Here is a 13,128-nt window from a genome sequence, read left to right as displayed (position 1 = left end):
ACTGTTGTCATATAATTTAATTTAAGCTCACCCTTACTGGTTTTATGGATGGAAGACCAGAACAGTGCCTCTGATTCTAGGATGAAACTAGCCATTTCTGCCTACATAGTATAAAGTATTTAAGAAGAAAAGTTTTTACTGTCCTGAAACAACATCAGAAAACAAATTTCCAGCTGGGGCTTCAGCAGTTCCATGGAGTGAGAAGTATAATATTACTGCAATGTCCAACACATCTATTACAGAATATTGTTATACTCACTGGGCAGCAGTCTTCAACAGCTTTTTGGCATGTCTTCATACGGACTGTTAGTTCTGTTATCTTCAGTGTTTCTCTTATCTTTAGGGATGCCTGAAAGTCAAGGGAAAGACAGCGAAAGCTACATGAGCAGCAATAGTTCCAGCACTAGCAATTCGGTTGCTTCCTTCGGACAGGTCAGTTCCTTTTGTCTGATTGGGATATAGAAGTTTTATGCTTGCGCTTGTGGAAATCTGCTTTACATACTTACTCACTTTAAAGTTGGATACAGTCAGGCTGGAGTCATATCCATTACTCTAGCTATACTATACCTAATTGTACATTACATTTTCCTCCATTATAGCCTTGGCATGCCTCGAATTACAATAAACTGCTCTGGATTCTTCACAAAAGGTTTTTAATTTTGTTCCTTAAAAATGGGGCTCATTTTATTCTCTCTTATTCCCAGATAGCCTAGATCATGCTTACACACGTTCTCAGTACTGGTCAGCTATTAAAAAATAGAAAGAAAAAAAAATTAAAATAATTTGGAAAAAAGAAAACCATATCTGGACTGAACAGACCTTTTGGTGGTGAATTCCCTTCTCCATGATAGGCATTTATACATAGTTCCTGAATATGGCATAGGCATGTGCCTTTTTCCTTATGCCTTGTGCCTCCCTTTTTCCTTACGCCTTTTGGTTACAGGCTTGCATTCTATTGTCAGAAAAGAAAAAGCTATTCCTTTAAGTTTAAATAGAACCAAATACAAATTGGAGAGGTTTGGCAGGGGTTGGAAGTTATGTGGCACACACTCTATCGAATTCTGTGTTCTGCTGAATGATAGGGTAGCCAATACGTGCATACACAATACTTACAATTTAAGTGGTGAAATCTCTGTTCTGTCTCACATCAGAGCATACCAACATGAGCTTTTTACTCCTTGAATCCTTAAACATGCATTTAGGCTTCTCTAACCTTTACAGATTGTAAATTGTATTTCTACTAAGACAAAGAGCAAAAGTTACAACACTTTAGGCTTCCAGTGATGCCGGTGTTATCTAATGATACCAGTGATGTTGGAGTTATCCAAAGGACCTTCCCTGCATGAGGGGAATTTGCTGAACACTCCTCAAGAAATTCCTATTTTGACTGCTTACCTGAGCTGCTGTCCTCCCTGTCCTGATGGCATATGGTGGTAGACTCAGGTTAAACTTTGATTTTGTTGGAGTTGTTAAATACACTTTTCTTGTTGGTCACAGAGATAATTGTGGTTTATTTTTGAGAAGTAAAATATAAGCTTATTTGTGTGTTCCTGGCAACCTTGACTAGGATTATGACTGCATTAAGATTTCAATAGGATACTAATAGGCCTGGCTCATCTCAGTTTTTCCAATGTAAGTGATGGTTATGAGAAATGAAAAATAATTGCTACAGCTCAATAATAAATGCTTCTATACACATACTTCAAGAGTAAGAGAAAAAAACCAATATAACGCACAAATGTAATGCACACACACCCCCTGCGGTCTTCCCTTGTCTGTTACATACTGATTCTAAAAATGGATCATACACCTCTTGGAAGGCCTGTACGTGGAAAAATGGGATAAAGCAGTGATATTAGGAGAAGAGGGGAAGCTAAAATAGAGAGAGTGAGAAGTTTTGTCTTACCTTGTTTTTGTCAAGTATCAATACACAGCAAGTGAATATCAAGCTATCCAGCATGCTCTTCGTCAGAGACTGGGTCCAGAATACATCAGCAGTCGGCAAGCTGGAGGAGGACAAAAGGTATGAACAAACATTCATACATGTTTCAACTCCGGTTTTTTTCCAGGAAAACTAGGGTAAAAAATGTTACAATAATCCTTATTTTTTTGAAGTTAATTTCCCACTAGTAGTTTAATATGCAGATACAAAAGCGAAGTTAGCATAGCATAAATTCTGGCTTTTACTGAGCCACAGGTTCCTTCTACACTTTCAAAAAAGACTTAACTTCCCATTGCTTCATCCTTTACAAGGGAATATTTACCTACTTGTGGAACATTGACTTATTTTTCTTATTTTTTTCCCAGAATGGGAATATATGAAGCATTATGTAACGTTGGCTGTATTTTACCCTCTTTAGTGCCCGCTGGCTCTGCCTTCCATTGATTAACTTATATTTGTTGTCATATTAACCCCCCATCACAACTGCTGGAAGAAGGTGAACCTAAAGCTTGCACCATCATCCTTTTATTCACATGATCTGAACCTTGAACTTAGCTGGGTTTCCTCAGTGTAAGATGATGCGTGTAATCCCTCTTTAAAATAAAGCATGTATAGATGTGTGCACATGTGTATGTATTTTTATATATATTTATGCATATATGCTTTTCTTTTCAGGTCTGTTACATTGAGGGTCACAAGGTAATCAGTCTAGCCAATGAGATGTTTGGCTTCAATGGCTGGGCTCATTCAGTCACTCAGCAGAATGTTGGTAAGAATCTCTTGAGTGTAAAGAAGTCTTTCCTCTTGTTTCACTGGGAGGCACTGAATGAAAAGTCTCTCAGATAAAGACTAGGGTTTCTATCCTAGAACTTGGCCGCTTCAGAGAACCTAGAGGGAGGCATGTGTAATTTCCAGGTGCCTTAGTAGTTGGTAAGAATGAAAGAAATTGAATAACAGAGCTTCTGTTTTCTTTTTAGATCTTGCACTGGAGTATGTCATAGTCATTATTCTAAGTGTGTTTATGATTATTCTTGAGCTATTCTAATCAAGTTTTCTGATCTCTATGGGAACACTCAGTCAAGAGTAATTACAATTAAACTATTTAACACGCAGCAGCCCTGAGCCAACTTTCATACTTACCTGTAATTTTTAATTCCAACAAGTTCATATTCTCAGTTAATATTCCTCTAATCTTTAGGGATCCATCTTTTTCTGCAGATTCTTCTTCTAGCCAATACCTGGTTCTGAGATTTTTTACAGTAGAAAGTTTTGGAAATGTTCTTCTTCTACAAAATGATATTCAGGTGACCTTAAAGCTTAAGCTTCTTCCATCTTGATAGCTGAAATTGTTCATACCAGAGGAGTATTGTCCTTGTTTGCAGATCTGCTGTGCTTAGACTGAAGACTGGTTGTTGAAGTAGCTCAACAAAGCTGCTTAAATGTACCTCCTTCCTTCCCCCTGCCTTCAGAAATCTTTTCTTACCTCAGGCTGTTAGATTCTAGACATAAAACAAGTTACTTCATTGTTTTCCATCTATTCTGTACCACTTGTTTTTCCCCTTTTCAGTCAAGAAAGGACTGACATCGTTCAAACTTCTATCTTTTTTTCAAATAATGCCGTAACAAGTCATTCCTTAGAAATTCAGAGATAGAGGATTCAATAGATAACATAATAATGTTTGGGTTTAAATTCCTGGGTAGAAAAAAGGCTTGTACCTCCAGCAGCTTTACAAAACAATTAAACAAGTAGACCAGGTGAGTACAGAAGAAATTTTGGACCCCAGACAAAGTACAATTACTTGAACTTCAAAGCATTTAATTTCAGATGTGTCATGTTTCTATCAGACTTGCGAGACTGCTCACTAGAGTGCCCTATGTATATCATATAGCATTGGTTTAAAATAAGGTAGAGATTCTGGATTGAGAATTGTATTGCAACCTGTTAAGCTCTTCAGGCAGTCTGTCCTGGATAAAACTTTGTGCAAAATTTCACAAACTGGGGACTTCTAGTATGTAATAAGAAAGAAATTACTTTTACAGACAACAGTTTCTTTTCCATTGCTGTTTTTATAAATTGATACTTTAAATCTTTCTTTCCAAATGAAAAAATTGTTATGCTTTGAACATTTAGGATATGTAGCTGAATGAGAAATAAACATATGGAAGAAGGAAGAGTTGTAAATGTGAAGTTTATAGATGTAGTAGCAGAGTGTAAGTGTTTGGCAGGTCTAGCCCCTAATAACCAGAAAGTATCATGTAACATGCCCAGAGCATATACACAAGCCAGCATTCTCAAACTACAGTTAATATTTTGTAAGTCATGCTCCATTTTATAGAATATGATACAGTATCTTGGGCACATTCAGCAAGTACGGTACAGGTTTATGAATGTCCTCAAAGGACAAAATAAGATCTAAATGTGGATCAGAAGTCTTTTGTATTATTTAGGATGTTACTTTTCCTTCCCCCAGACTTTGTTGACCTTAACAATGGCAGGTTCTATGTGGGGGTCTGTGCATTTGTGAAAGTTCAGCTTAAGGTAAGTGGATTTTTTTGTTTGCTCTGTCTATGGTTGAGCAATTGCCTGAACCTGTAAATGGAAGTCCATGCGTAGGTCAGACTGTGATTGAGTACTGTACCACACCGGTGAACCTAATGATGTCCAAAACATTGACTTTGCTATAGAACAACAAGCTAAGAGCGAGTAATCGGGCTTAGGAAAGCATCTCACAAGAAGTGCTGTATGTGCAGAAATTCCCTTATACTTAGTATTTTTAAAATTTTACTGCAGGATGGGTCATACCATGAAGACGTGGGGTATGGAGTCAGTGAAGGCCTGAAGTCTAAGGCCTTGTCCCTAGAAAAGGCAAGAAAGGAGGCAGTAACAGATGGACTGAAGAGGGCACTCAAGTAAGTGAAGATCAGTACTTGTACACGTTCAGAAGTTAAGTGAGAATTAAGTGTTATTTTCAGTCACAGTGAGCTCTCTTGTTTCTCAGGTGCTTTGGGAACGCTCTTGGGAACTGCATCCTAGACAAAGACTACCTACGAGCCATGAATAAGCTTCCACGTCAGGTGCAGTACATGGGCTGTTAGAGCAGGGACTGCAAGACATCCTCTGCTTCTGGTCCTTCATATTAAAAAGATTATAAATAGTGGTATCAATGCATCTCATCCCTGAATGTTTCCAGGTGTGAGACCAATAGCCTTTGTCTGCTAGTTTGAGTGAACCGTTTGTTACAGAGTTCTTCCCTGACATTTTACCACAATTACTCTAAATTTTGACTGTTTCCACTAGGCAAGATTACTATGGTGAAGAAACAGTATCCTACTCAAAATCTCATGTGACATTTATGGCCACGTTGCCTAAGTCTCTCTGGTCAGTGCCAGTAATGCGTACATCTGTGTTCATAGCAGATTAAATGTTACCACAGGAAACACTAAACTGTTTAAACTAGCTTGTTCCAGGTGCCATTTTCTCCATGTGCTGCAGTTCTTAAGACTGTTCAAGCTTTGTCAGTTGCAGCAAGTCAATTCACCACTCTCATCTAGCCACTTCTGCTTTAAGTGTGTATCAGCAATGAAACCAGTGTCAAGTTATATATTCATCACATAGGTGAAATGGAAGTCCTTGGGAGAATAGAGTCTGTCAAGGCTGTGTGCCTGTTTCTTTACTGCATGCTTTTGCCCTGTATAAGGCAAAAACCAGAACATATCTGCTGGTTTGTTCTTATTGTCAGTGGTAGCACAATCCAGTTTACTATTAGGAATTTTAAAATTCAAACTTACTTGTCATATTCCTCTCATTACTGGACTTTTTCAGGAAAAAAAAAATAAAGGATGGGAAGTAACTGCATACAGTGACACAATTTCCAATTGCTATACTAGGTCATAAAAGCAGAGGCTTCAGGCAGGGTAGAAGAGTAGGCAGACAGTATATCTATTGTGTAACCTACCCTAAAGCAGATATAGGTCCTTTTTTTTAATGAGGACTATTTCATTTAGTCCTGAAGTCTCTCAAGCTGACAGCCTGTATGTCAGCCAGTGGGCAGCAGGAAAAAGGAGTGTTCTTTAGATTTAGGAGGCTCTGGCAGAAAATAGGAAGTTTTTCCATGAGAAAGACTTCCTCCTTCAAATAAAGTTTTTAATATGCGTAGCCCAGGATATCCTAAAAACAATACCAGGTGGGTCACATACCAAAGCTGCTTGTTTTAGTTGGAGCTTTCACTCAATTTTAAGCAAAATCCATACAGTAGCAATGTCAATATATGCATTGATAGTCGCTTTGTCCTTTTACTAACTGGTATTCAAACTCTACCAGGCCCTAATGCCCATCACAGTTAGACAGAAAATACACTCAGCATGGTCCTTGTAACACAATTCACAGTGTGCCTGTATTTCACCCCTCACTGTTCTTGTTAGAATAGTTAACAAGTAGTTATTCTGTATCACTGTTTTTGTACTGAGGTCTCAAGCAAAGGTAATTTCTAAAGGTGGTTTCAACTTTCAGTTAACCAGATTGGATCCTTCCCACAAGAACAGTGCAAACTACTAGATGCATCTATGATAGAAAGGGTGAACCAAACTGTTTAGACTGGACCAACAACAACTTTTAGCTGTTGCCAGTCACTTCAAAGTTTTACCACAGAACAGCAAAACAGGTAACGCTATTCTGTTTTGTTACATGAGGAGTGTGCAAACGGCCCTGCAAAGGTCCTCTGCATGACTTCAAAAATGTGTTGGTATCTGAATTTTGCAACTGAATTATGAGAGCAGGATGTACTGGACTTGGCTGCTGGAGAATGAGGAATAACATTAGGAAGATCTATACTCCAGTTTGTTTTAAATACCTGATATGATACTACTGGCAAACTGTGGCTCTAGAATATATGAAGAATTAGCATGTAGAATTGATGCATGCTTAAACATTTATTTTCCTTGCCATAAATATGGTTCTTATCCTTCCTGAACAATGAGAAGCCACATTACATCTTGCTTTGTTTTTCAGACTCCTTACCTCCTTAGGTTTCAGTTTGCAAGGGAAGAGCTGCAGTTACTTTAGTGTCTGTGAAACACTAGGTCAGTGAACTTTCTGAGGTAACCAACACCATGGAGAAATGCCTCTTTTGGACGTCTTTGGTCCAGAGAGACAAGAAATTGTGATGTACACCTTCATTAGTGACAACCAGAGTGTAACTCTGTTCTTTCAGAGCTATCACAATTTATAAGTATGCTGTGATGTAACACAGCTGTCTTCATAGTATTAAAGTTGCCCTGGCTGTTACTGAGGTTGCACCTCTAGTAACCAACATGAATCTCGTTACCTCCTGGTGCGTGCCAGTTGGGGGCAGTAGGCTTCTAGGCAGTGACCTACCTTGCTGATTGAGGAAAAAGTTAGCCTTTTACAACTGCTGATCCATAGAGTTTCATAGTAAAATCATCTTCATGATACTAGGATTTAGCAAACTCTGCTAGGCAGCTTAGAGCTGTAAGGCAGTTCTATCTAGCTAACTTAGACTGTAGGAGCAGATTCAAAGTGGCATCTTGCCAAGTAAAGATGGCACAAATCTCTGCTTTTCCAGGGTCATTGTCTATTAGTGGCATTGCCACAAATTTGTGAAATCACAGAGCCAAACCATCCCATCTTTTTATTAAAGAGAATGGTATACCTTCCTCAGTGACTTCATGATTGCCAAACTGAGTAAAGGTTTGCCATGCCCTTTAATACAAGTGTGAAAACGGAACTGGCAAAACTAACAGCCTTGACAACAGACTTGTGAGACTGAGAAGCTGTAGAATTCTCCGTCGATCACCTGCATCTGTTCTCACTAGCAGAGAGCACAGTATGGGGAGACATGGGGTTTCTGCTGTGAAGCACTAACTATTAAGCTAACACAAAGTCGCATGAATTCAATGATTATCTGAATGACTTTGTACTGAAAATGCATTTCAGTTTTCTTACTATTCCACTTACAGCAAACAAACTAGGTTTTGCAATGGTACTGTATAGAAAAAGCCTGTGCATATTTCATTAGCTTGATGAAGGAAGTTTCTGAGTATGTTTTCTTTTTTTCCTTTATTAGGTCCCCCCTGAATTAGATTTGGTCAAAGCTAAAAGACAGGACTACGAGCCTGAAGTAGAGAAAGCAAGATACAATAGCTGTTTGGAAAGGCAGAACGCAGGAGGGAGACAACATTGTGAGATGGCATCTAACTGTAAGCCTGCTCAGACAGAGGCTGCTGTAGTGACAGTAGATGAGAAACAGCCAAATAGTTCCAGGTGAGACTGCTATTACAAATTTATTTTAGAAGCTGTATTAGAAGTTACTGTACCTTTTAAAACACTTGGACAGCCCAATTCAGAAGATGCCATAAAATGCTAGTTTATTGGATTTTCCTTGCTGTTATTTCTTTATGCATTTTTTTTCTTCATAAAATGTAATTGCTGAAATCCTGTTTAACTTTGTGCTTACTTGGGCGGAGGGGCAGAAATAGAGACTCCTTAGCTATTGAGTGTGATGCCACCTACCAGCGGAAATTGCGACAAAAGCAGCTACAGGAACAGTTCTGGGAACAGATGGAGAAAAAGCATCAGGTTCCAGTAGTTACTCTTAGTGACAAACAAGGTAAGACTTGGCATTAAAAACTGACAGTTGTAATGATTGCTACTGGCAGGCATGCGTTACCCTCAGTACAGGAGCCCGACAAGTTTCATTTCCTTCTGTACTGTCAAGAGACCTCTGAAGCCAAAGGAAGGAGGATTATCATACTTTTTCCCCCTGTGTTCTTAGAGTGGCAGGAATGTCAGCTCTAAAACTGCATCATTAAAAATGCAACTTTTAATGCAACTGAGGTGGTTGCAGGCAAATAGACATTGCATTAGCTACTAATATGTTGCCCTTTACTCTTGGGGAAGTCTGGACAGCTGTGTGGTAAGCAGGAACTCCGGGATGGGGTAAACAGGCTAAAAACCATTTTAAAGTAGTGCAGTTGCTCGTCAGCCATCATCAGGTACAGAATCTTACCATTCCACATATTGCTACCAAAACATAACCAGCTCTAAGAAAAAAGAGGGTACCTGGTGACAGCTGCTGCTTATCATTTCAGAATCATGCTCTGTTAAGAAGGAGCAAAAGAGTTCTTCTGTATTTCTCATATTTATCTCTTCTTGTGTTACCTCTGTCCAGCAACGTCCAGTCCTCCTGTAAAGCACAGCACTCCAGCAGCAGTACAACAGGAGCTGGCAATACAAGAGGAGTTCTTTGCAGGTCAGCCAAAAAGCGATGAGTAATAGAGGGTTAAATCAGTAGCATTTAAATCAACTCTTCAGAGTACAGTGTAAAGGTACAAGTTCTGAAGAGGTTGGAATAACGGAAGTGTGAGTGCACGTCTGATCTTAACGATACAAACTTTGCTCGAGTGGCAGGGAAATGATGCCCATCACTATGAGGGGTTTCACACTTATGCTTTTCAGTGGAGTTGTTATACCTTTGGTAAACCCTTTTCCTGAAGTCATACTGCACAGAAACAGAACATTTTGGGGGCAGGGGGTGTCTTTTCTTAACATAACTGTGGCTGTTTGGGTCACAGTTACACCATGGCCCCTGGACATTGCCTAAGTCCAGAGCACAAGGGGTAGTACCGTTTCCCTGCTGTGCACTGACATAAAAGATGCTTTACAGTTTAACTTTTTTCCTACAAGTAGGGGCCACTATAAGAGTGGGCTGGTCCTGGAGTTACTGTCATTCGTGTGGTACAATACTGTCATCTTTGGTTTGATCACCTTCTCGTTCATTCTAGATGATCCTGAACTTTGGGACATTTCCTTGGAGACCATTGATCTTAAGATAATGGATCACAAAATGGCAGACCCATCAGCTGGACACCAGACACCTGAAACACCCTGTGGACATCATCAAATGACTACTCGTAACAGGACACCTCACAGAATTAATTACCACAAAGCTTCTGCCAGACTTGCACAATTGCAGCCCTCTGCTACAATCATGAGCAAGAGCAGCTGTGCCAACCAGCAAACCCCAGGTACGTGCTACCAACAAGTGACAAGAACTCTGTCTTAACAATGGCTCTTGGCTTTGAAAGCAGCACTGTTAGGTTAGTCAATTGGAGTGGGAGAAACATTCCTCTTTTCTTGGACCCGGTTGTGGATGCTGTGATAGCGGGCTAGGAGAACTATCTGGTTTTTCCACCCAACTGTCCTATCAAGGCACAGCTAGAAAAAGGATTGAGGAACACTTTTAGAAGCAGAAAAAAAGCTTTAAGAAATTTCCATTTCTCACTATCTCCCTGTTTGGCAGAGTGCAGCCCCCACAGGAGAAGTCAAAGCTTGAAGAAAAGGAGACTAGAACCTACGTAAGACACCTGGTGGTATCGTGACCTCCATACTGAATTACATCAGAAGACTGCAGTTGGCTGTTCAAATTATGTGAGGAAGTCTAACACATTAACGGATTTTCTTGTATATTATGGTAAAGCAACAGAGAAGAGTTTAATACAGCCAGCAAGAACTTAATGTACTTTTGGGTTATTACATGTTTCAGATGCCTTTCTCTATAAACAAGCAATCATTTGTGCTTCTGCAGCACTACAGTTGTGGCTGTATTATGAACTGACGTTTACACATAATTTGCCTGAAATGGTAACAGAATTAATCTTTAAAAGGAGATGCAATTCATAGTTTCTTTCTCCCTCAGCATTGCATTTCAGCCCAGAGAAAAGAGATTTTCAGTAAAATGGGTTACAGTCTGATAACAAAGCCTACAAGCTTTGGTCACCCATTTGGTGAGGTCGAGGGCATGAAGCCATCGTAGCATCTGCCTCTGACGTGCAGCCCTGCCCTTTGCCCTGTGGCTGCACAAAGAGGGTCGGAACCCATTGCTCCTTCTCAGGAGCATCCGTATCGGACTCCCATGCAGCAGCAGCAGCACGTTCAGCTGTGCCTGCACAACAGGGCAGCATGGGGCAGGAGCATGCTGGGACTGCTGCTGGAATTGCACGCAACATCTCAAACAGCATTTGCTTGGGCCCTTTGGAAAGTTAATGGGAGCTGCACTTTTGTTTTTAAATAAGCTTTTCAACCCTTTTCAATATAAAAATAAAGGTGAAATTTGAAAAACGGACCACATTTGTAGCCTCTATACCCCTCAACTGATTTTCTGTTTAACAAGCTCAAAGGTAACACATTCTGACTAGTTACAAGTAGGAAGCTAAAGAGACTACTGCCACGCCTGTACAGCCTTGCATTTGCTTTTAAGATGGGCAAACAGAAAACTTCAAGTGGGTTTTAAATGTCTGAGCAAAGCAACAGCTGTTCCTTCTAGTAAGAAGATCAAGGAAAGTTTTTAAGCAGTATTTGAAAAATACTGCTGTAGCTGTTCTGAGAAGCTCTGCTCTGGAAAGGGAGGCATTCTGCTGGGCAACTGTTCGTTCTCTCCCTCCTGTAGCAAAGCGGTTCATGCTCCCGCTGCTCTGGCAGGAACCCAGCACAGCAGGGTGCAGGGTTCAAGCTGGCAGCACCCATCCTGGTGGGTGGCAGCTTCAGCTTCCCCAGGTATCAAGGCTGGGGGAGCCTGGTACCACAATACCTACTGGCAGTGCTGGGGAGGACAATACCACGTGGCTGGAAGTTAGAGCTGGGCCAGGAAAATTTACATAAATTCTTTCATTAGTCCAACTGTGAAATCTACGTCAGACTTGAGCAGGACCTTGCTCCTGTGCTGTGCTATTGCTGCTCTCTCTGGTCAGGTATCTTAAAGCAGTCTAAATGTAAATACATTTGAAGTATTCAGCATTTATTCCTGTTCCTCCTGCTTCACCTTCACCACTTAATTGGTCCTTTTTCCTTAAAAGATCTTCCACTATCCACTTACCTCCTCAACAGGACAAAGAACAAGGATTGACTTCAGTATGGAAAGATTGGACGAATTATAATTAACTGTAATAGATTACATCTAGAAAACAGTTTCACATTTCACCATACTTGTTTCTCTCCAATTCAGTGCTGCCTTCAGAAAAGCTCAGGGAAGAAATACACACGTTTGAGTCATGCACTCACTGTTGCAGTCATATACCTGTTAGGAAGGGAATGTGCAGACATTCAGCATCACTGTATTCAAAGCCACTCTAAACTTTTACAACAAAAAAATTAGAAGTCTCATATAAACACAACTGCATCAGCTTTCTTGACTTTATGGAAACAGTGCAAATGCAGCCATACCTCCTCTAAGAGAAACCACCGCAATAAGCCTCTCGGGATTGTGAAAAGGGCAGTAAAATTTGTACTTGGAGATTTTTTTGTTCCTTTAAGGCCTTGTGTAGCATGACTCATAACAGAAGCTGTTCTTAAAATGGAAAGAAATGCAGCAGCAATTAGTGTTTAGAAATACCAAGTAATTCCTGCAAGCCTACAGTTGTCTGAGAATGACCCTGTAAAGTAGTTCCACTCTTCTACTCTACCAGTACAGCTGCAAATTTGGGGATGGAATTCCTAGTACAGTTTCTTCTCAGCACCACAGGCACACACCCCTGCTCCCATCCACCCTAGAAAAGGAGGGCAAGGGACCCAAGAGGAAAAGTGTGGGACCCTCCTCTCATAAAGAAGATCCATTCCCTTAATTATTGTTTATAGTACCTTGTTCCAGGGTATTCCATTAAGAGGCCAAAGGCTCTTTACTGACTACTGCTTTTGAGAAGTTAAGGGTCTGATTAAAATGGGTTTCTTGTACTTTCCTCTGATAAACTGATAAATTGGGTAACAGTTAAACCATTCCAGGAAGAGGACGGAGAGGTTGGCACCTGCTGTTCAACAAGAAAACCCACAGCTCAACAAAAGCAGGTTTGGTTTATTTGAATGACTTCATTAAATATTCTACAAAGGTAACAAATTGCAGCACAAAGCGCAATCATACAAGAAGCGCAGTGCCCGGGTTTAGTGCAAAACATACAACTAACTACAGCCAGGGAAGCCCAAAGTTTCAATTCATTTTATTTTTTTTTTTTTTTACAGTGTACATTGTTAAATAATGTAAAGAAAACGCTTGTAATTCAGAAACAGATTTTATGTGGAAAAAGATACTCAAAGTGTAATATTAAACAAAATAATTTAACAGTTCAGTAGCATTAGTTTATTCCTCTAGACTTCAGTTATTCATCCACAGGAGGGGGGG

At 40.0% G+C, this 13,128-nt stretch overlaps 1 protein-coding gene across 1 annotated transcript; it reads left to right on the top strand.

Moving 5' to 3' along the window:
• Positions 1–345: 345 nt before the first annotated feature.
• On the top strand, positions 346–10,319 carry RAD52 (RAD52 homolog (S. cerevisiae)). Its single transcript, XM_009709051.1, has 11 exons — positions 346–432; positions 1,922–2,023; positions 2,618–2,711; positions 4,414–4,481; positions 4,734–4,852; positions 4,942–5,017; positions 8,026–8,222; positions 8,432–8,568; positions 9,130–9,210; positions 9,743–9,985; positions 10,261–10,319. Exons 1-11 carry the CDS (start codon positions 346–348, stop codon positions 10,317–10,319), a joined length of 1,263 nt encoding a protein of 420 aa, XP_009707353.1.
• The last annotated feature ends 2,809 nt before the right edge of the window (positions 10,320–13,128 follow it).

Source organism: Cariama cristata, unplaced genomic scaffold (genome assembly GCF_000690535.1).
Source record: "Cariama cristata isolate BGI_N322 unplaced genomic scaffold, ASM69053v1 scaffold17841, whole genome shotgun sequence".
Taxonomy (NCBI): Eukaryota; Metazoa; Chordata; class Aves; order Cariamiformes; family Cariamidae; genus Cariama; species Cariama cristata.
Note: the sequence above shows the minus strand (reverse complement) of the source record. Positions and strands in the feature narration are given on the sequence as shown.